Consider the following 22515-nt stretch of genomic DNA (forward strand, 5'->3'; position numbering starts at 1 on the left):
TGCCTGGCGATGGCTCAGTAGACAGTGGATGGCCTTGGCTTCTTCAATGTCTACCAAATTCTAAGCTGGTGATGGCAAACCTATGACACGTGTGTCAGCATTGACACGTAGTCATTTTTGATGACACAAAGTATGGGGCCACATGCCGAGGATGCAACATTTGCTGTAGTGTCGTGTAGACACTCTGTGCAATACAGATGACAATTCTACCTATCTTAATTTACCTATTTTGGTTTATTAAATACAGTTATATGTTACCATTATACATTTTTGTTATTTAAACTATAAATATCACAAAATTGTGGGTTTTTTCTCAAAGTGACACACCACCCGAGTAATGCTCGATTTTTTGGTGAATTTTGACACACCAAGCTCAAAAGGTTGCCCATCACTGTTCTAAGCGCTCTATAGCACCTGATTCCATAGCTTTCAAGGCCACTGGAACAAATTGTTCTCATCAGCCTCTTCTGCCAGAAGTCTTCTTATGCCTGGGGGTACACTCCCCCCCAATTCACCAGTGGGTCTAAGGCCTGTTAGTTACTCTCAACCTGGTTTAGGCAACCTGCCAAAATGGTTTACTGGAGTGCAGCCCCTGCTCATGCTATAGCTCCTTAGAACCACAGGTGAGAGCTGAGTGGCAGATAGACACCAAAGGAAGAAAACAGCCCTGAATAGGGCTCAAGAGGCCATTACACCAGTGGTACTAGTCTTCCCTTAACACCCTACATACCTCATTGCTTGCTCCATTATTTATCCCATGACTAGACCCATGGCGGTCACTTACACAAATTATTAAATTCTAAAAGATGAGCAATATGAAGGTTTTTTGAAAGGTTAATTTTTTAAAATTAATTTAAGTAACTACCTCAGAAGTACAGATCCTTTATCAAAAGGTCCCATTACCCACTACAAATCTTTACCAATATAGGCTTTGAAGAAAGGCATGTAAATCCTCAAATATAGAAAAAATTGATTTCCTTTCTTGTTTATATCTTGGGTATAAGTACCTGCTGTACATACATTTATGTGGGAAAATGACCATACTTTTGCAACCCTTTACATGAGTAAATCATAATTATGCATGAAATTAGGGGGCACAAGCATGTATATGAGTGTAACTAAAAATGATCTAAACTAGCAAATATGTTGTACCACCATAATCTGACTCCTTAAAAACATGTGGTTGAGACTGTCTTCAAAATTTAAAACATAAACATAGGACCTTATGGTTTTTTGCATTTCTCAGGGAAAGCAAATCAAGTAATAGTTGTTCATTTTCTTGCCAAGAATCACAGAAGGGTGCCTTCCAATAATGTTCCCTGGACCATCCTCAGGTCTTCAAAGTAAGTTAGATTTCAATGTGAGGTGATGGTAAAACACAGCACTTTTTAGTGAGTAAAAGAGCAGACACTCATTAAGTAAAAAATGTTCAATGTGGTCAATTTTAAACTATAATGACTTGTCTTCAAAAACTAGTACAACAACGTTGTAGTCCTTTCTCCCTCCCCCTAAAAAATCTTAATACAAATACTTCTACCTTGGATGGGGAAAATTCAGAAGAATGGAGGTCAGGGAATAAAACATCCTTTGTGAACCCTTTTTCATAATCTCCTTTAGTTGGAGATAACAACGTATTGAATGTAAATCCATGCAAAATTAAAACAATGATTTATTTATTTGTGAGAAGGATTTATTCAAAAAGGGCTCTGGTGTGCAACAGATGTAGCAAATTATACCATTAAACACTTAATCCTAATAAAGCTTCAATTTCAGGCTTAACAATAAAAGCTAGCACCAAAAAAAAAAAAAAAAAAAAAAAAAAAAAAAAAAAAAAGCTTGTTTTGCCTGAAATAAGACTCCAGAAATAAACCATTAAAAAGTCTGAAGTAGTTAAAATGGTGATACTCATTGGACACTAGGGATATTAAAACAGGTTGGGCAGTTTAGTACTCTAAGAGCACCCCCAAAATTATCACACACTGAATTTCTGTACTACATTGTACGAATTTCAGAATTTAAAAACCACATGATGACTTGAACTCTTAAGCTAAAAACCTATTTTGAGGGAATTAAAAATAATGATTAGTTAAACAATGTGTGCACCAAATAAATTTATTTATGTAGCACTTAAAGTTTAGTTAAGCTAAGCTTTGGTTAAAATAAAGTTGACCAATATGAGACCTATTGTCAGAAGACTAGGAGAAGGACCCAGCCTTCCCTCTCCCTTCACTAGGGAAAGAGTTAAACTCCAAAGTGTTGCCTCAGTCTTCCTCCCAAAGAGGGAGAGAAGGAGAGCTGCTGGATTTAATTCAACAAAGCCCTCTTGAGCCTGGTGAAGAGGTAACCAGGTAAAGGCAAACTGTGCTACTACTGCCTAATGCTCTATACAGGGTTAAGTGACCTTCCATGTACACCAGCTAGTAAGAAGTGAAAAGGAGATCTAAACTCAAGTCTTCCTATAAGTTCTAAACTCAGATAAGGAGCAGAGGAATAAAACTCCTTGGGATCTGCCCTATTGCATAAGACAAGTGATTTATTTTAAATTATGTGATACTACCCCTGGCTAGTGAAGTCTAAGACAAATAATTGGCAGATTGAGGAAATCAGATACCTGGTTCATGACTTCTACGCCAGGTACAGCGTCACTTCCATAGGCAATATTATGGCTAAGAAACTTAAATAAAGACTCCATCTATCAAGGAAAAGGGTCACCCACTCCTGGCCATTTGAGAAACTCAATTAAAATCTCCCTATCTTGAAGGCAGGTTGAAGTGTTCTACTCCAGTCATAAACGCATCAGAAAATGCAAACATTCTTGTTGCAACCTGAAGTTGAACAACTCAAGCTATCATATTGCTGAAACTGTCTGTCGTGGAAAATAAGAAGCCAGAAATCATGACCAATGTTGCAGCTGAAGCTGTATCAGCCTCGGGCAAGAAAGGTTCCTGATTTTCCCTTTAATAACAGCATCTGCACTAACACTTAAAAACCTCTGGACTAAAGCTGTTAAGCCATTCATAGATAGTTCTTGAAGAGTAACTCTTAATAGAATAGTAATGGATTAGTTATAATGGATGATTAATAATTAATTTAGGTAAGAATCTTAGTCTATGGGAATTGGGCAAGGTCCCAGGAGAAGTGGAAATGAGGCTGATCTGGGTCATTTCTTACAGCACAATAATATTCAGTTACGTTCTAGTACCAGAATTTGCTTAGAGATTTCCCTGGCCAATGAGCATCTACTTTGTTTCTAATTCTTTGCTATCACAAAAAAATGCTGCTGTAAATATTTTGGTATATATGGTATATAAGGAGCCTTTCTTTTTATCAGTAACCTCCTTAGATATACCTAGCACTGGATTCTCTGAGCCAATAATATAAATATTTTAGACCCTATATTTGTATAATTCCAAATAATTTTCCAGAATGACTATACTAATTCACAGCTCCTCCAACAATGCTTTTCCTATGCTTACCTGTCCACAACCTTTCCTGTATTGACTAGATGCCATTAATTCTTGATCATAAAACATTTAATATTTACTATGTGCTAAGTGGTTTTTACAAATATTATCTTATTAGGTCCTCACAACAACCCTGCTGTTACTATGTCCATTTTACAATTAAGAAAAAATGAGGCAAACAGAGGTTAAGTGACTTGCCTGGAGTCACACGGCTAATATGTAATTGGGTTCAAATTTGAATTTGGGATTTCCTAAATCCAAACCTAAAGCTCTAACTATTGTGCTACTTACTACTACCTATCATCACAGAATTTTAACAGTCATGAGAAAATGTAAGAAAATCATCATCAAAGCCAGGTTCAATTTCTTGCTTTGCTGCTTTTTCTATGCTAAGACAATATGAGAGAGGTTCTAAGAGCTAAATGAGGAATTCTCAAAAGGCAAAATAACTTCCCTACAATAAACTTCAAGCAGGAAGCAGGCGATTAAAGACTTTTAAAATGGGGAGGGGGTAGCAAACCAGCTATACAGATAGTAGACAGAGTCAGATCTAGAAACATTAAGTCCTGGGTTCAAATCCGACATCCAATACTTCCTAGATGTAGGGCAAGTCATTTAACCCCCACTGCCTAGCCCTTATCATTCTTCTGCCTTGGAACCAACAGTTAGTATTGATTTTTAAGACAGAAGGTAAAAGGCTTTTTATTTTTTAACAATCTGTTTTATATCTTCAAAACAGGGGAAACTGGAGAGATCAAGCAATGGAAAAGATGCAAAGAGCCATAAGTGAAAAGAACATATGGTGTTTGTTTGATGAAGTAACTATGCAAACACGCATACACACACACACACACACACACACACACACGGTTTAGCTAACATTTTTCATACTTTTTTATGTCTGAGGTTAAGTAGTCATTAAATATATCTTTTGGATTAAAACTACAACAATAAGACAAAATTAAATAAAGAGTAAGTTGTAATATTTATTTAGGCTTAATGTCTTTTGAAAAATATAGAACCAAATTCTGTTCTAAGATAGTCTGATGTTAGCAGGAGATATAAACAAAAAATTAGCTGAAAGGATGAAAAAAGTTAGATTAAGCAGCGATAACAGTTGGAGTCTAATGATAAATTGTACCTCAGATTTACTCAACTCCCATCCAGTGACTTCTAGTTATCTATCATACTTAAGTCTCCTGCGTTATATTCAGCACCTAAACTTGCTTCCTTATTTAAATTTATTTAAGCCTGACAGGAATAAAATGAGGTTTACAGTGATCAGGGTTTGCTCTCTATTCATCTTTGTAACTAAATTAATTTTTCTTTTAGACATATATGTGATATATAATGGAAGGAGCACTGGCTCCACAGTTAACGATCCTAGATTCAAATGCTGCCTCTGATGATTACTACCTATGTGATGTTAGGCAAGATTTGTGAGGGATTGAACCTTGAGGGGTTTCAGCTCTGGGTAGACAATCTTATTATCTGAAGAGGCCATGTAATTTGCTAAATATATATCACGTATACATATATGTGTATAAAGATGTTTTAGTTATTGATTTAATTGTCTATGGTATCAGTAAACATAATGTAATTTCTCATTTATTTCTTTTTGCAATGTCTGTTTTTGCTTGTCTGAAAGCATAATTACTATTTCTGCTTTTTAGAATTTATTTGAAATATAATAAATTCTAGTCCAGAATTCTGATTTACTATATGAAATTTTATGTTTCAAGTATATCCCTTGTAAACAATATATTTGGATATTCTACTCACCTCTTTTGTTTTATGGGTGTCTTACCTGGGAACAAGCACCCAATAAATACTGCACTGTTCAAATATTGCTTATGAGGTTTTTATGGGTTAGAACATTATGCCTTGGGACCTTTCTTTGATTCCTTTGCTTCTTGTATTTGGAAGTCAGTTTCTGTTAGGCTCTTATTTGTTTTCATTAGGGATGTTTTAAAGTATAATATTCTATTAAATTCCCTTTTTCCCTATAGGATTATGCTCAGTTTAAAAAAATGTTTTTTCATTTAAGATTGGGTCTTAGGGAAGCTAAGTTCCTCAGTGAGTAGACAGAGAGCCAGGCTTGGAGATATGCAATCCCGGGTTCAAATTTCAAAATCAGAATAATTTTCAGAGTATGTTATTCCTGATTGCAGTTCTTTCTATTTTATTTTTGGAAATACATTACTCTAAAATTTTGTCTTCATCAAAGCAGCTACAGCCAAGTCTTGTGTGATTCTACTTTCGTACTTGAATTCTTTCTTTCTCACTGTTTGCAGTATCTTTTTCTTTCCCCACATTCCTGGGAGTTTTCATTCTAGGGTTTCTTTCAGGAGGTGACAGATGGATGCTTTTTTGTTATTGTTGTTCAAAGAGATTTTATTTTCCCAATTACATGTAATAACAATTTTCAACATACATTTTCCAAAATTATAAGATCTAAATTGTCTTCCTCCCTCCCTTAACTTCCCCTTCTCAGAGATGGTAGGCAATCTGATCTAGATTATAAATCAATCATCATGCAAAAGATACTTCCATATTGGTCATTGTTGTGAGAAAATGCTCGTATAAAACCAAAACCCCACAACAAAACCTTAAACTAATGCGAAAGATAGTATGCTTTGATTTGCATCTGACTCCAACAGTTCTTTCTCTGTAGATAGATAATATTCTTTATCATAAGTCCTTCAGAATTGTCCCAGATCATTGTATTGCTGAGAGTAGTCAAGTCTTTCACAGTTGATCATCATACAATATTGTTATTACTGTGTCCAGTTTCCCAATTCTACTTATTTTGCTCTTCATCAGTTCATGTAGATCTTTCCAGCACTGACAGATGCTTTTTTTTTTCACTGCTCCTTTTCAATGTCCTTTGCTGGATCTCCTTCCAGATCACACTCACTAAACACAGATATCTTCCAAAGTTCTTTCCTTTATTGTCCTTCTATATTATATATCATGGGTTCAAGTATCATCTCTCATATGTGTGTCCTCTCCACTCATAGAGCCACCATTATGGTGCAGTCCTTCATCATCTCCAGCTTAAATTACTGAAGTAGCCTTCTGGTGGGGCTGCCTGCCTCAAATATCTCCCAACTCCAGTCTTATCTCTGTTCAACTGCCAGAGTGATTTTCCTAAAATAGAGATCTAATCATTTCATCTTCCTACAAGATAAACTCTAGCAGGTCCCTATTACTTCCAGGATAAAAAAATGGCATTTAAAGCCCTTCACAATCTGGTTCCATATATGTAATCTATGCTCACATGACATTTATTTATGGTTCCTCAAACAAGTTTATTATTCTATCTCCCAAGTTTATTGCATTTCACAAACTATCCCCCAAGCCTGGAATTTTCTCCTTAGTCACATCTGCCTCCTGGTCTCTTTAGTTTAAGATTTAGGTCAAATCCTATCACATTCAGGAGGCCAGTCTCCATCCTGCTCCCATATGGCTAGTGACTTTCTTCTGAGATCAGCATCCTTTTATATTGTATATAGTATGTATATGGGGAGAGCTAAAGGACTCAATAGACAAAGCACTGGGTCTGGAGTCAGGAAGACCTGGTTCAGATCCATCCTCGGAAATTTACTGTGTACACCCGAGGCAAGTCATTTATCCTCTGTTTGCCTTAATCCACTGGAAAAGGAAATGACAAACCACTCCAGTATCTTTGTGAAGAAAACCCTATGGACAGGATGATCCCTAGGGTCACAAAGAGTGACAAGAACTGAACCACCACAAATACTGCATAAATGCATAGTTATTTATATGCTATCTCCCTTATTATAATGTAGCCTTCTTGAGAACACAGTCTTTTCCATTTCTTTTCTTTGTAGCCCTAGCACTTAATATATTGCCTGGCACATAGAAAGTACTTAATTAGTGCTTCCTAATTAACTAGCTGACTTTGCTTTCCAGTTCCAATACACCTGGGCAATTTCCAGTTTTTATTTTTAATTTTGTGAAATACAGTATCCAGGCTTTTTTATGGAGTTTGGAAGGCATGGGGTGTCATTGCAGTCTTCAGGAAATCCGATTTTTAATTTATCTCTTCTTGACTTACTTTCTACATTAGGTGGTTTTTATAAAATATTTAAAATTTTCTTCTTTTTGTTGCAATATTTTGTTTCTTTTATACTAATTCTTGTTTCCTGGAGTTATTAACCCTATTTGGTTTATTCTAATTAAAATTTCCTGCTTTCTGTTCTCAACTATTTAATATTCTTCTGCCTTTTTACTTTAGAGTTCTTATTTCATGCATATCTCTTGATTCTGTCCTTCCAGGTACTCCTATAATTCTTGTGACCAGGTATCTTTTACCATGAGGCTCTGATTATTATTGTTTTGGTTGGTTTCTTTTTTAACACATACCTTCTTCTTAGAATCAATATTAAGCATTAATTCCAAGGCAGAAGAGCTATAAGGGCTAGACTTGCTCAGGATCACATGTCCAAAAAGTATCTGAGGTCAGATTTGAACCCAAGATCTCCTGTCTCCAAGCCTGGCTCTCTATCCACTGAGCTATCTCACTGCCCCTCTGTTTATTATTGTTGTGGAGTTACTGTCTTTTTCTTGGTTTACATCTTGGGCATCTCTAGGTATATAATATTTCTTCATTGTGTTCATTGTCTTTCTGTTTATTGATATCTCTAGCAGTTTCTAATTTGGACTTTGTGCCAAGGCCAGCTCTGTTTAGTCATGACCTTGATTTTCTTAGCTCCATATACTAGTTGCTATTTTCCTTATATATCTGTGCTCAGCCCTTGGCAGGGTTTAATATTCCTACTTACAGTTCTGTGGTTGGCTGTCTTCAGTCAGGGTGCCACTTCATGCCTTCACACATTCCCCTCCCTTATTGCTTGCTTCTCCAGATGCTGCTGCGGGCTTCCCCAGTCAAGTCACTGCTACTGGCTTCTGACCTATTTAGCTGAGCTTCTTCTGGCTCTCTTGGCAGGACCCCTCTTTCAACACTAGTGGTTTCTGGCTAATTTTTTGTGTAGTCCTGCCTGGCCTGGATGAAGGAGCTTAGTAATGTTTCTCTTTGAATTTCTTTATCATAATTCAAAGTGGCACCTTTTAAAAATAATTGCTGCAAAATACATGAGAGCACTATTTCTTTATGACCTTTCATCTTTATGACCACCATCTTAATGGTAAACCCTCTTAGTCTTTCTTGTGAGAAGTTGTCTCTGTCCTTGACTATATCCTCTCCCTTTTAAAGAATCTTCAATGCCCGCTACCTTCCACATTAGAATCTTCCATGATCCATAGTATAACCCTACCAGCTCCTTGCCTATGACACTCAAGGTAGGAAGCAAATCAGAAGACTCCATCTCTTGATATAAAATGCCCAGGCTTTTTGCAGCATTGCCCAGTAAGTGGGACAAATCGAAAGATCTAGGCTTCCCTTCTGTCCCACACATAAGCAGTATTGAAAAATTTTTTTAATCATGCATATGCCACGTTAAGGAAGCTGCCTTTCATAAGACCATCTTGGATTTTCTCCTTCTCCTGTCATGTTCTAAGGCTCTGGTGACATTCTTGGTTGTATGCCTTCCATGGCCTTCCCTATCCTTCTTTGGCATGGAGGTTTTACCTGTCCCTCTAGTGTTATTCTTCTTGTCTCTTACTTAATCTTCCTTCATGATCCCAGCCTTAGGTGTATCCAGTTAAATTATATAACCTTTTATGTAAGCCAAATAAAGTCTACTTCTTTCCTTTGAATGGATAGTATAATTCTTCTTTAAAACTTTGTTTAAATTCCAGGGCTGTAATCACTACAAAAATCTAAAGCACCAATATATAAATAATAAATTCTTATGTTCCCAAAATAATTAAATGACTTTTTATCTCCAAAGAAGGTTTTTTAAAAATATTGCTCATCTTACAATTTCCCCTAAAATTTCCATGACCATAATCTAGTACCCCCAAAACAGAAAAACAGAAAAATGATTTTTGAAACAGCTTAATTTTTTTTAATTTGACATCTCTAAACATAAATCCATAAATCCAGAACTGAAAAACCTCAGATAGTATCTATTCCAAATCCTCTCCTAAATTTGGAGAAGAAATCAAAAACATATAAAATATATAATTCCCTTTAAGATATTCAAATCCTATCTTCCCTTCAAAACCTCACTAATTTCTCATCTACTTCCTGGACAAGTGTAGTTTGAAGTAATCCCTTTCTTCTTATATTATAACTCTCATATTCCATATTCTCATCAGGCATTTATTATATAAAATGTCCTATCACATAAACTTCATTTGTGGTGAGCCTACACTATAATTAAATGGATAGCGAGAAGGCAAACATGATGTTTAATTTATTTTTTTTGTTTTACTTTTATTATCATGCAAAACACATTTCAATATTGGTCGCTGTTGTAAGAAAACATTCATACAAAACTAAAACCCCCAAATAAATTGTAAATATACTGATATGAAAGATAATATGCTTTGACTCACATCTACCTGTCTCTAACAGTTCTTTCTCTGTAAGAGCCATGAAGGCAATGTCCCAGTTTATGTCCAACTAGCACAAAACTTGGTAGAAAGAAGGTGTTGCTATTTATTTGCTGATTTGATTTGATGTGTGATTATTGGACCAGAACCATGCCTTTGTCTCTCACATCCCCATCTTGTAATGCAGCATGTGCTAATTCAGTGTTCTCCACAAGAGTATGTCCATCCCCAAAGATTTCTCTCTTCGTTTGAGCTATTTCTTTGTACATTTCTAATTCCTCTTTTGTCTGTTTATGTTTTCAAATATTGTGTATTGATTATCATTATTGGTGCCTAACCATAGTACTTCAGCCTCATTCTCTGTTTTGCCTCTATCTCCATTGAGCTCAGTGCTCTCTCTCTTTATAGCACCTATCTATGAACTGGATAAATTAGTGTCCTGGCTTCATTGGTGTCTCGGTCTCACTCCCATCTTGAGGTAGCTTTGCATATTGTCAAGTGAGGGAGTTTTTTAATTTGCTTTGCAATCATGTTTACAACATTGATGTTCTTTGTCTTCTTTTTGTTGTGACTTATTTCCCAATTTACTGTTGTAAAACATTCTCTGGGAGACTCTGCCTGCCTTGTTGTTTGTAAAGTCAATTTGCTTCTTAAATCTACATTGCCGGATCAGATGACCTGGTTTTTGGCATAGGTAGCACCGTGGTACCTTGCTATAGGTTTTCTTAGGACTGGAATAGGACTCTGTCTGCTTGTGGGTTTGACTTTTTGCTGTCTGCAAAGCTAAATTTTTAATCTCCTCTCTTTGTCCTTTTTCATCTCTTTCAACTGCCTCTTCAGTTCAGCTATTAATCTATCCTTCTCTGAATCTGACTCAGTTCTTGCTTTTTGTTCTTTGTTCTTAGAGTCATGAATAAATGTTGCATATTGCCTTAGTTCTTCCACTGTTAGGGTTTCCCACTGAGGATAGCTATGTTTAAAGTAGATTTGAATGAGTATGGTGGTCCCCTTTATGAACTGCCTCCTTATGTGTGGTAGGGATTCTGCAGTCTAATAAGTCTGTCGAGAAAAAGACTGGGGTGTTTGTCCTTGGCCTGCCTCAGTTTCTCATACTTATTCCATGCATTGGGTCATTTCGCATGGATTTTGAGTGCTTCTAAGAGGTCTGTTCTACACCAAAGCAGGTATCTCATATTGGTTTGAGAGAAAATATCAAGGTCTTAGTGGTTTAATGGCCAGGAAACGAGATTCTCATTGCTTCTAGTTTCTTCTAGGAACCTAGCTTTCTCAGAGGGGGTATAAAATTCATCCAAAAGAAAGTCAATGACACTACAACTGGGGTTAAACAAATCAAAGGTCATTTTTAATTCTTTTGCAGACTTATATGGGGAAAGGAAGTATTTGGAGAGTCTTCTCCTAAGGACTTCCAGGTCCTGGGCCGTGAAAACCTTGTAAGTTTTCATCCATACCAATTCTCCATCTGGTCGAAACTGAGCCTGATTGATAATGGGATATAAAGATACTGTGGTAGGACCTACTGTTCCTGTCTCAGTTTGATTGTTGGCCTGTTTCTCATTGTTGGGTTGGGTAGGATTTCCTGTAGTTGTAAGGATGGGCGATGGGACAAAAAGAGCCAGAAGAAAGCTGTTGGTGACAGTTACTGACAGTTGGGACCAGAGAAGATTCTGGGAGGCTCTGGAGGAGGAAGGAGAAGGGGAAGGAATTTCCGGCAGAGGACTGAGAAAGGGAAGAGGAGAACATCTCAGCTTGGATCCAGTCTTGAGGGCTTCCTGAGGATCTTTCTTTGGCCATTGAAACCCTAATTCCCATCAAAGGCATCCCATCACATCTCACCCAGAAAGACTTCAATCATCAAGTCAGTTGGGACTCCATTTTGGGAGTGATCTCTTGGGCTCCTTCTCCCATTACCCAACCTTGCTGAGAGACCCTTTCTGGTTTGTCTTGCAATTATAGAAAAGGATAGAAATAGGAAATAGAAATAGAAACTAAAGGAAAAGTGGTGAGGGGAGACGCTTAGGAGTGGGAACCTCAAAGGTTCCCACCTGAGTGATGGACCCCATAGAAATAGAGAAGAAGGCACCCCAAAATCCCTCTGCCCTTCACCCCTTTCCCCAATCCCTGAATTGTGATTAATAAAAGCCATTCATTAGTCAGAAAGCATTCCAGAGTGCCTAAGAGACAACAAGGGAGGAGGGAAATCACAGTTTGGTCTGGCTGCCTCTATCTTGGAGTCAGACCACTCGCTGTGAAGTTGACTGATCTCAAGGGAGGCTTGCGTGAACCCCGCCCTGATTCAGAATCAGATTGGGGTACCGCATGCATACCTCATTTTATAGGGAAGCCTCGTCCCCAACTCCTGTGGGGCAGCACAACCATCCAGGTCACCCAGTTTCGGGGTGATACCCCTTAAATTCTCAGCAGTGCATATTTGGTGGGAGGGAAGAGCTAGAAGAGAGTCTCCACCTCATAGACACTCTCTCTCTCTCTCTCTCTCTCTCTCTCTCTCTCTCTCTCTGTCTCTCTCTCTCTCTCTTTCTCTCCCTCTCTCTCTCTCTCTCTCTCTCTCTCCCTTCTATCATAACATTTGGGTACTGGCTCTGTTCATTATTACATAGTCAAAGGATTGGCTACACTTGTGGCAATTGGACTGTGTGCCTTTTCTATTGTCTCAAGCTGTAATATTGTATGGGAGTCTAAAGTCTGTCCTGCTCTTATTTTCCTATTTATCTCAATCATTTGTTTCATTTGCTCCTTCATAACCTGCAGCAGCTCCTCATTTGTGTTCTTTCTAGTCCCCCATAACAGTTCTATTGCCTTTTTGAGACCCCAAATTCCCTGGATTGTTGTGATTATCACAGCCAATATTGTAGGCAGGTATGATATGAATTCTGCCATGGTCAAAGCTAAATATTTATAGGAATTCATATATTGTCAGGAATTTCAGGCAATATTCAGGAATTACATAGAACCAAAGGTTGAAAATTCCCTGCATTGCCGAATAAATAAACAGGGAGAAGGTGGTAAAGCTAAAGGTGACTCTTGCTATCCCCATAGTTCCTATACCCCTCAGGTATCAGTTCCCTTATGGCTCAGCCAAAAACTGTTTTAAAAAAAGGTAATGGAGAAACACAGATCTTTGTAGTATTGATAATAGAAGGGCAATGCCTCTCCCAGCCTGCCAGGCTCCACTGGACTGGGTCTGTCAAGCTGTCCCCTTTTAGCAGTTGCCCAACCAAGTAACCAATGAGGAGTTGTGGGTGTTAGCCTGGGGTTGATTTGTTGTTGATTTGGGCTAATACTAGTACTCTGGTTAGATAATGCTATGAGTCTGACTGTGTGAATAAATTCCTCTTCCTAATGGCTTTAGATGTTCCACCAATCAGGAAGGTACTCCAAATGTTGATTTGAACTTAAGCAACAGTATTTAATTCAAGCTCAACAAGGGGTTAGGAACAAGGGAAAGGAAGGAGGTTTCAGGATGCTATTGCTAACTAATTCAAGGAGATAATCAGAAACTATGGATGTTGTTGGATCAAATATAGGCTGGAGATTCTTCATCCTATCACTAACTCTGGCTTGACTTGGCCAGAGCCAAGCCAAAGAATAGGGAAGGCTATTGATGTTTCCTTGATGTCAATAATACTGCTCTCTCACAGCTCTATTGTTTGTAGGTATGATAGTTTCCTAAAGCTCTCAACAAGGATGCTAAATTGCTTGTATGAGCCTACCCACACTCCCAGATCCACCCTCCACCCAGCAATACTCAAAATTGAGTTCCTGTGTCCTGTGCATCCTGGGTATTTATAGGGGTGGGTCCAACTGCCTTTTGGCCCTGGCTCATGCCACCTGGGTACATTCTGAGGTCTCAAATCAACAATCCTGTCATTCAAGGTGTCCTCCATCTTGTCCCAGAAGTTCTTTATAACAACAGCTAACCAACCACATTGCATTCCAGCTTAACTAGTGACCATTTTAATAATTACAAACAGTGTTATGTGCACACTTTAAATCCCTGCAGTAATCTGGTACCAGACTCCCTCTACAATCTTATTTAACATTTCCTCTCATGTACTCTTATGTTCCAGCTAAACTGGCCTACTAATTGATCCCTGAATTTCAAATGAATTTAACTTTGTCTGCGTTTATGCATTGTCACAAACTATATCTCCCAACCCTAGAATTCTGCCTTTCATATTCCTTACCTTTCTTCTAGAATCTGCTCAACTGCCACCTCCTCTATGAAGACTTTCTATAGCCCAACAGACCTTTAAGTATCCATTCTCCACCATCAAATATTCTAGGACCTCTATGCCAGAGATCTCCTTTGCTCCCTCTCCCTTATTTTAATATTCCATGTATAGATTTTATTCTCCAATGTAATATAAGCCCCTTGGAGGCACAAATTGTTGCATTTTTGTCTGTATCCACAGCACCTAGCACAATACCTAAGAATGTAGAAGGCACTTAATAAAGTTTCTCTTCTTATTGGTACTACCCTCACTATTTCCCTAATACTCAATGGAAGAACATTGAAATAACTCTTCAACTTTCATCCATGGAAGGAAAAAAAAAGAAAGAAAAAAAAACCCTAACAAATATTTTCCAAATAAATGTTCGTATTTGTCATGCTTCAAACCTTCATAAATATAGCATGCGAGCTCTAAGGGCTGGTTTGAATGTTTCCCTCCACAACACTTCAGAGATATTCTTGCCAACAAAGATAGTTTGGCACACCTGAGAAAATGCTCTTCAGTGACACTCGATAAAATCTAACCGAAGGAAAATGGGACTCTCTTCAAATTTTATAAGAGTCATAAACATATAAATTGTCATTTAAATTTTATATAAAGAAATAAACACAAACTAACAGCTGCAGAAACATCTCATGATGCCATCTGACCACCACAGTAAAATTAAATTATTCCCTCAAGCCAGGGGAGGGAGAGAGGGGAGGCCAGGTAGCATTATTTACAGCACAGTTTTACTGCAACTCCCTGAAAAAGTAAACATATAGTAAACCAGATTTTTCCCTGTACTTTAATTAGTCCTGGTGGGCACTTAATTCTTTCATCACTCATTTCAGGAGTCTACCTTCTACAACTACTTACCAGAGTAACCATTGCCTAAGGATCAGAAAGGCTTGGAGAAAAAAGTTAAGAAGGAAGGGAAAATTGTAATAATTTGCATTATGTAGCATTTTAATTTGTATAAATAAATTTCTTCATAACAATTCTGTGAAATAAGTTGTATATATTTTATTTTCCTCATTTTATAAGCAAGGAAAGATTAACACTCACTATTTAGTCAGTAATAATGCCAGGATTCAAACCTAGGGCTTCTGACTCCAAATCTAATACTATCCCAACTCCCTAATGATAACTCCCATGGGATTGTGAAGGAAAAGAATGGGAGTGGATGAGAAAGGGAGAGAGAGGAAGGTTTCCATGCCCTGCCTTTGTAGTACGATTTAGTCAAAGAATTTCTTGAGTGCTGGTTAAGATGGTTGCCTCTGAAGAGCTCAGCAGAGCTCAGCCATTGAAAAGAACTGACTAGGAAGAGCTTAAGGAACTTCATAGATAGTGCCTGAAGAAGGAAGAATAATTAGAGCCTTTTCTGTAGGTAAGAGGCTTGCTATAATCAGAGTACTTCTAGTAGACCAGATGAGCAAGTAGCTCTGAAGATACTACCTAAGATGACAATTATCACAATGACACAGTTGTTATCTAAAAAATCAGGCTAAAAAGAGCTTTATTGGACAAGCTTATTCCCTAAAGCATTCTTAGTGGATATTGGACTAAGTATTAGGTGACTCTGAAGATAGTGGTTATTAAACTCCTGGCAAGAAGCAGGTCCAATGTAGAGCAGTTTGATCACATTGCTAGAAGACAATGAGATTTTCACAACATAGGGAACTTTTGTGTCTGTGTGTATATGCCACATGTTCTCTTGATGTGTGCTTCATCCTGTCAGTAGCCTAGCCACAGGTTTTCCCCCACATGTACCTATGATTTCTACATAAGGTTATTTTTTCCAGTGAGTGTATTATCTGTAGAATAATATACTCAAAATTAATAGGGGGAAATGTTCTGTTGTTATACTAGTTTATTAAATGCCTTTATTGTGAACTATGTGTCCCTTGGCTGACTATTAAAAGTAAACTCATTGGTGGGGGCTCATGAGTTACGGCTTAAGGAGAATGAAGACCCAAAGGGTACCTAAGATCGGTAGTATCTAGCTATGGGCATATTGGTAAGGGAGTACTTTTTTTAAAAAATCAACAGAACAAAAGTATAACTTTTGTCATATGGGAAAACAAATCATTTTGAGGCTCCACCTTAGCATTCTTTTCTTAGGATTAAGTAGCCCCACCTTCATTAGCCTTTCCTCATGGGCACTCTTCCATACACTGACACTCCTCAATCTAACAATGGAAGTTTTTCCATGAAATTCAGTAAGTATTTATTGGGTGCTTGTTCCCAACTAGAACTATGCACTAGGAAGATAGCCATAGTCTGGAACAGAGAACAGAATTAGCATCCAAAGACCTCCACAAAACAAGTCAGGCAAATTCCCATGAAGCCATGAAAGAGGCAGAGTTTCCAGGGGTGACAAACCACTCCTGTTCCCTCCCTCCTGACTCACTCCTCTAACAGTATAAAAAGTGCAGGTCATCCCTCAGGCTGCCAAGTAGAAGCCTGAATGCCCTTGGAGGCTGGCCAGTTCTGGCTAGGAGGCTGAAGAGCAAACACAGTGTTACTGTCTTCTTGCTCTCTTCGATGCTCTGTCACCAGGGCAGGTTTGGATGCCAAAAAAAAAAAAAAAAAAAGCTTTTGTTTGACAATGTTATTACTGTTTGTCCTACAAGAACTTTGAAGGAAGGAGTACTCAGAGAACCTGCCAGGACCTAGACAAGCTTTTTTTCTCTGGGTTCCATACGGCATTTCCTACTTCCTATGACTGACACAATCATGCTAGTCTCCTTTCCCACATATTGAACCCTGGACTTCCACTCCAACAAGAATAAGAATAATCAAGAATTGATCCTTTAGTATATGATTGGGAATGCTGACTTTAAATGATCACTCTATTGAAAATATTAATAATATGGAAATAGGTTTTGAACAATGATAAATGTATAACACAGTGGAATTGCTTGTTAGCTATTGGAGGGGGGGAGGGAAAGGACATGAATCATGTAACCATGGAAAATATTTTTAATTAATTATTTTTTTAAAAAAAGAATTGACCCTTGATCAGCAAATGTACATTTTGTGATTTGTAACAACAAAAAATCTCAAGAGGGAGTATGATTGGTCAGAGAGCTGGTGTCAGATATTGGAAGACTTAACACCTAGCTAGCAGCAGGTCCCACTTCTGAAACATCCTCACTATAGGATCCTGAGCCAAGTCATTTAACTTCTCCTTGTTCTAGGCAACTCTCTAAGAAGACTCTGAGTTGCAGAAAACCTATCAATAGTCATATGTAAAAGAGTTTCCTCATGAGGTCATTCCCTATACTAGGTTCAGCCCCTATCACTATACCAAAATTTAAATTATGGATGTTGAAATGAACAAGTTATTTAGTTTTGTGTATTCCTCAATTTTAGCAACATCTTCATGAGGTGACGAGTCAGAGATAACAATAAGAAGTCATAACTTTGTACTTGAAAGCTTACCATTAAAAAAGGTGTCACATGAAAATGATACAATTTTGCTATATCCATAAGAAATGATGAATATGAAGAGAAATAAGGAAAAACGTATTTGGACTGATAGAGAAAGAAGCATCCAGAAAACAATATACTTAATGACTACAACAATTCAAATGGAAAGGCACAACAAAAACCCAGAAATTGAATTCTGTATAATTATAATGACAAAGCTTGGCCCCAAAAGAAAGAAGAAAATACTACACTTCCTCTCTTTACAAAGGTGGGTGCCTATGGGCCTTGAATACTGTATATACTATGAAAACTGGTTGTTTTGCTGGTTTTGCTGAGTTATATTTTTTCTTTCCATTTTATTCTTTGTTACAAAATATGAATCAATTGGAAGATAGAATTGGAGGAAGCCATTAAAAATGAAGATGCTGTAAAAACAAAAGTTATCAGTAAAAACATTTTTAAATAAAAGTAGAAGTGAAATCACTATCTTAACTTTCCTGACCTAACATCTTCAGTTAACTCCAACTCCATCTTCAAAAGGCAGCTTTGCCCTGAACTTCTTATGAAAAGACCCTGCTCTTCTTTCAAGATCTAGAAAGTTATGTTCCCTCTCTCTAGCCCCAACTTCCTTTCCTGGCATCTCTCCAACAACCCTACTGAACCTGTATCCCAGATTTCTGATCTCACTTCACTCAGGCCACTAGTTCTCCTTTGGTGATAATATATATAAGACTTCATTTGCACCTCTGGATCCCTTGTGAGCCATGAATTTCTTCTGGGCTCCTACCTCAGTTATTTAACCCTGGATTACCTCCCTGCTGACTAATCTTTACACAATCTTTACATTTCTGTTATTCAGTTACTAATTACTGTTGGATGATGATGATAATATATCATTGATTTATGCTATTCAATTTCAGTCTAATCTATTTCTCTATCTCACTGTTATTGGTAATCCAATATTTTTATCTCCCATTAATTGCTAAGCAAATTCTATGAAGGGACTCCTCTAGACACTTTTTATTCTTCTTTGATGATCAAATTTCCTTTTTCTCCAATTTATTATCTCCATCTTCATCCCTCACTTTTGGCAAGTGATCTGAACTCTTCCTTTATGAAAGATAACAGTTCTCATCCTTAATTCAATGTATTTCACTTTCTATAATCATCCTCCTAATTCTTCAGTATTAGAGAAAAGGTTTTCTAACCAATCTTTACACACATTCTTGATCCCAACTCCTTTTGCCTCCTAATGGGAAAATGATCCAACATTTGTCATGTCCAATTTTGCTGGCCTATTGATAGTTGCTGTCCTTACTGCTGATAGTTTTTAAATGACAATTCTAGTCTGATATCCCCATTTCCTCCTTACTCCTTCATCTTCTCATCTTCCCAGCACTATCATAGAAGCATCCCTGGATAAGCTATCTGCATCATGAGCCAAGTACAGACCAGACACAAATACACATCTACATGAATAGTTCAACAGGAAATGATACCATTTTTGAGTGGAAAGCTTGAGGACTGTCAACAAAGAAGAGGTATGAACTACCCTTTTTGCTGTATTTGATCTCTAAGCTTGATACCATTTTCCCTTGGACTCTGTATATACTTGTGGAAACTGTTAAAGGAACATTTTTTATCATACCACCTTAGTAAATATTCCTTTCTAAAGGCCAATTAAATCTATCTAACTAATATACATCACCTGACAATCATCAGTCATGGCAGGAAGCACATCAGTTGAAGCTTATGAACCATAAAACAATAGAAAACCACACCCCAAATTTTCAGGGCTACTTCCAAAGCCCAGAGGAAATGTATAGCCTCAGTCTGGTAACCCAGTCTACCAATTCTAAAGGGGTATAGAAAAACAGCCCCTGGGTTACATTTTAACACTTTACAATGTACCATCTGGATTATCTTGTTGTTTCCTACATGTAAATCTTTTCTCCCTAGCAAACCTGCAAGTTCTTTGACTACAAATCAGACATAAACCTCTCTGTTCCCACCCACCCCAGTAAATGGGGGAGGGAGGATATAAAATAGATTTATAGAAATACTGACCAAAAAAAAAACAGAAATCAAGAAAAACATTTAAATATGAAAGAGGCAAAAAGGATAGTTGTGAGTCAAGATTAGGAAGTAAAGAGGCAGATGGCAATCTTAAAAAGAAGTTTTCTCTCCTAAATCTTATTGGTTCTTTTTTCAAGCTTCCGTATCTCTAAATATAGTCAATAATCATTTGATGAACAAATTAAGTTATGTTTGGTATAAACTTTTATGTTACTTAATTTTAATTCTTCTAAGGGCAGTAAATGAAAATATTGTTTATATTTCTGATTGTTCTTAAAGTTTAATCTCTCTATTCCTATCCTCTCAAAAAAATTGAGTTTTTTCCTCTTTTTGTATGGTTTAAAATTTTTTGGGAATTTTTAAGCTCTATTCACAATACAAAGTAAATTGCATTTCCCAACTAACTTAATTGCTCTCTAGTTTTTCAACTCAATCCCACTGGACCAAGATGCATTTAACATTTGGCTCTTGGCATTAAATAAAAGATATTTATAGTTTCCTCAACATCAATTACAAAATTTTACAAAAGTCTACACATTAATCATATGAGATTGATTTTGCTGGGACTCATTCCCATTGTCTTATTATGCCATGAATATCATTCAAGAGCAAGAATTAGGTCAATGGCATCATAATGTTGAGATCAAAGTAAAGTGTTTTAGTGTTCCAAAAATATTCAGAAAAATATTGCAGAATTCAAGCTTACAAAAGTATGGATTCCATGCCTACAAAGCAAGTTAAGTCAGTCTTAAAAGCCAAAATGTCAGATAAATAAGTGATAAGTGTAAAGTTTTTTCTTTGGTTAAAAAATAAATCAGCTTTACAAGCACAGAATGAGGAAAGCATACATAGTTAGATAGCAGTTTGTAAAAAAAAAAAAAAAAAAAAAAAAAAAAAAAAAAAAAAAAAAGATCTGAGCTTCTGGATGCTCTTTAGCAGCAAAAGTATAGTGAAGAATCTTGAGTCCATGTCATATAAGGATGGGTTGAAAGAACTTGGAATGTTCAGCCTGAAGAAGAGAAAACTAGTGGTTCAAATGCTAAACCTGAAGTCAGGAACACCAAGTTCAAATCTGGCCTCAGATTCTTAGTAGCTATGTGACCCTGAGCAAGCCACTTAATCTCTAAAAGTCTCAATTTTCTCATCTGTAAAATGAGAATAACAATAGTACCTAGCTCCCAGGATTGTTCTGAGAATAAAATATAATTTGTAAAGTACGTTCAATACCTTACAGTGTTATAAAAATGTACTATAATATAATGTAATATAATATATAACATATAAAGCTCTACAAGAACTCAGAAGGCTGGCATGGGGTAGAGATATGATAGCTGTGTTCAAGTATTTGAAGAGCTGTCATATGGAAAAGAGTTGTCCTGGTTGGTTCTAGGTGACAGAATCAGAAGCAACAGGTAGAAGTTACAAAAAGATAAATTGAGGCTTGATGCCAGGAAAAAATGCCATTAGAGGTGCTCAGGAATAAAATGAGCAGTCTAAGAAGGTAGATTCCTCCTCATTGGAGGTCTTCTGGTTGTAGCCCAATGACTATTTGTCAGGTACAATGGGAATCCTTTTAAATTATGGATTGACATCAAAACAGTCTGGTGCTGGCTAAGAAGCAGAATGGTGGATCAAAGGAACAGATTCGATATACAATATACAGGGATAGATGACCTTAGGAAAAAAACTTAATGTTTGATAAACCCAAAGGACCCAGCTTTTGGGATAAGAACTCACTCTCTAACAAAATCTGCTGGGAAAATTGGAAAACAGTATGGCAGAAGCTAGGTATATGTGAATATCTCATACCCTGTATCCAAGATAGATCAAAATGGGTATATTATTTAAATATAAGGAGTGATACCATAGGTAAATTAGGGAAATATAATAGTTTAAAGGCAGATCCATGGAAAAGGGAAGAATTTATGAACAAACAAGAGATAGGCAGCATTAAAAGATGTAAAAGGAATAATTTAAATTTTATTAAATTAAAAGACTTTTATACAAACAAAACAAATGTAACCAAGATTAGAAGAGAAACAACAAACTGGGGGGCAGGGGGATAACAAGTTTCTTTGATAAGAGGTCTAATTTCTCAAATATACAGAGAACTAAGTCAAATTTATAAGAATACAAGTCATTCCCCAATTGATAAATGGTCCAAGGATATGAACCAGCAATTTTCAGATGAAGAAATCAAAGCCATCAATAATCATATGAAAAATTATTCTAAATCACTCTTGAATAGAGAAATGCACACTAAAATAACTCTGAGGTACCACCTCAAACTTATCAGATTGGCCAATGTGACTGTAAAGAAAAGTGATAAATGTTAGAGGGGACATGGCAAAATTGGGACTCTAATGCATTGTCAGTGGAGTTGTGGACTGAACATTCTGGAGGGCAATTTGGACTTATGCCCAAAGGGCTATAAAACTGTGTATACTCTTAGATCCTGTAATACTACTACTGGTTCTGTATCCCAAAGAGGTCATAAAAAAAGAGGAAAGGACCTACTTGAACAAAAATATTTATAGTACCTTTTTGTGGTGACAAAGAAGTGGAAGTTGAAGGGATGTCCATCAACTGAGGAATGGCTAAACAAATTTTGGTATGTTTTGGTGATGGAATACTTTTGTGCTTTAAGTAATAATAGGTAGGATGATTTCAGAAAAAGTTGGAAGGATCTACATGAATTGATGCAGAGTGAAATAAGCAGAACCAGGAGAACATTAATACGGAGTAACAGCAATATTGTAAGATGATCAACTATTAAAGACTTAGTTACCCTCACCAATACAAATGAT

The 22515-nt window shown here is 36.9% G+C and overlaps 1 protein-coding gene across 1 annotated transcript in view; it reads right to left on the minus strand.

Annotated features, from left to right (window-relative positions):
• The window catches only part of ADAMTSL3 (ADAMTS like 3), a 616185-nt gene that overhangs the window by 574911 nt on the left and 18759 nt on the right, over nucleotides 1–22515 (minus strand). The window contains exon 2 of the mRNA XM_044660156.1: nucleotides 3477–3487. Coding sequence (XP_044516091.1) covers nucleotides 3477–3487 — 11 coding nt within the window. The remainder of the gene's footprint in view (nucleotides 1–3476; nucleotides 3488–22515) is intronic.

This window comes from Gracilinanus agilis, chromosome 2 (genome assembly GCF_016433145.1).
Source record: "Gracilinanus agilis isolate LMUSP501 chromosome 2, AgileGrace, whole genome shotgun sequence".
Taxonomy (NCBI): Eukaryota; Metazoa; Chordata; class Mammalia; order Didelphimorphia; family Didelphidae; genus Gracilinanus; species Gracilinanus agilis.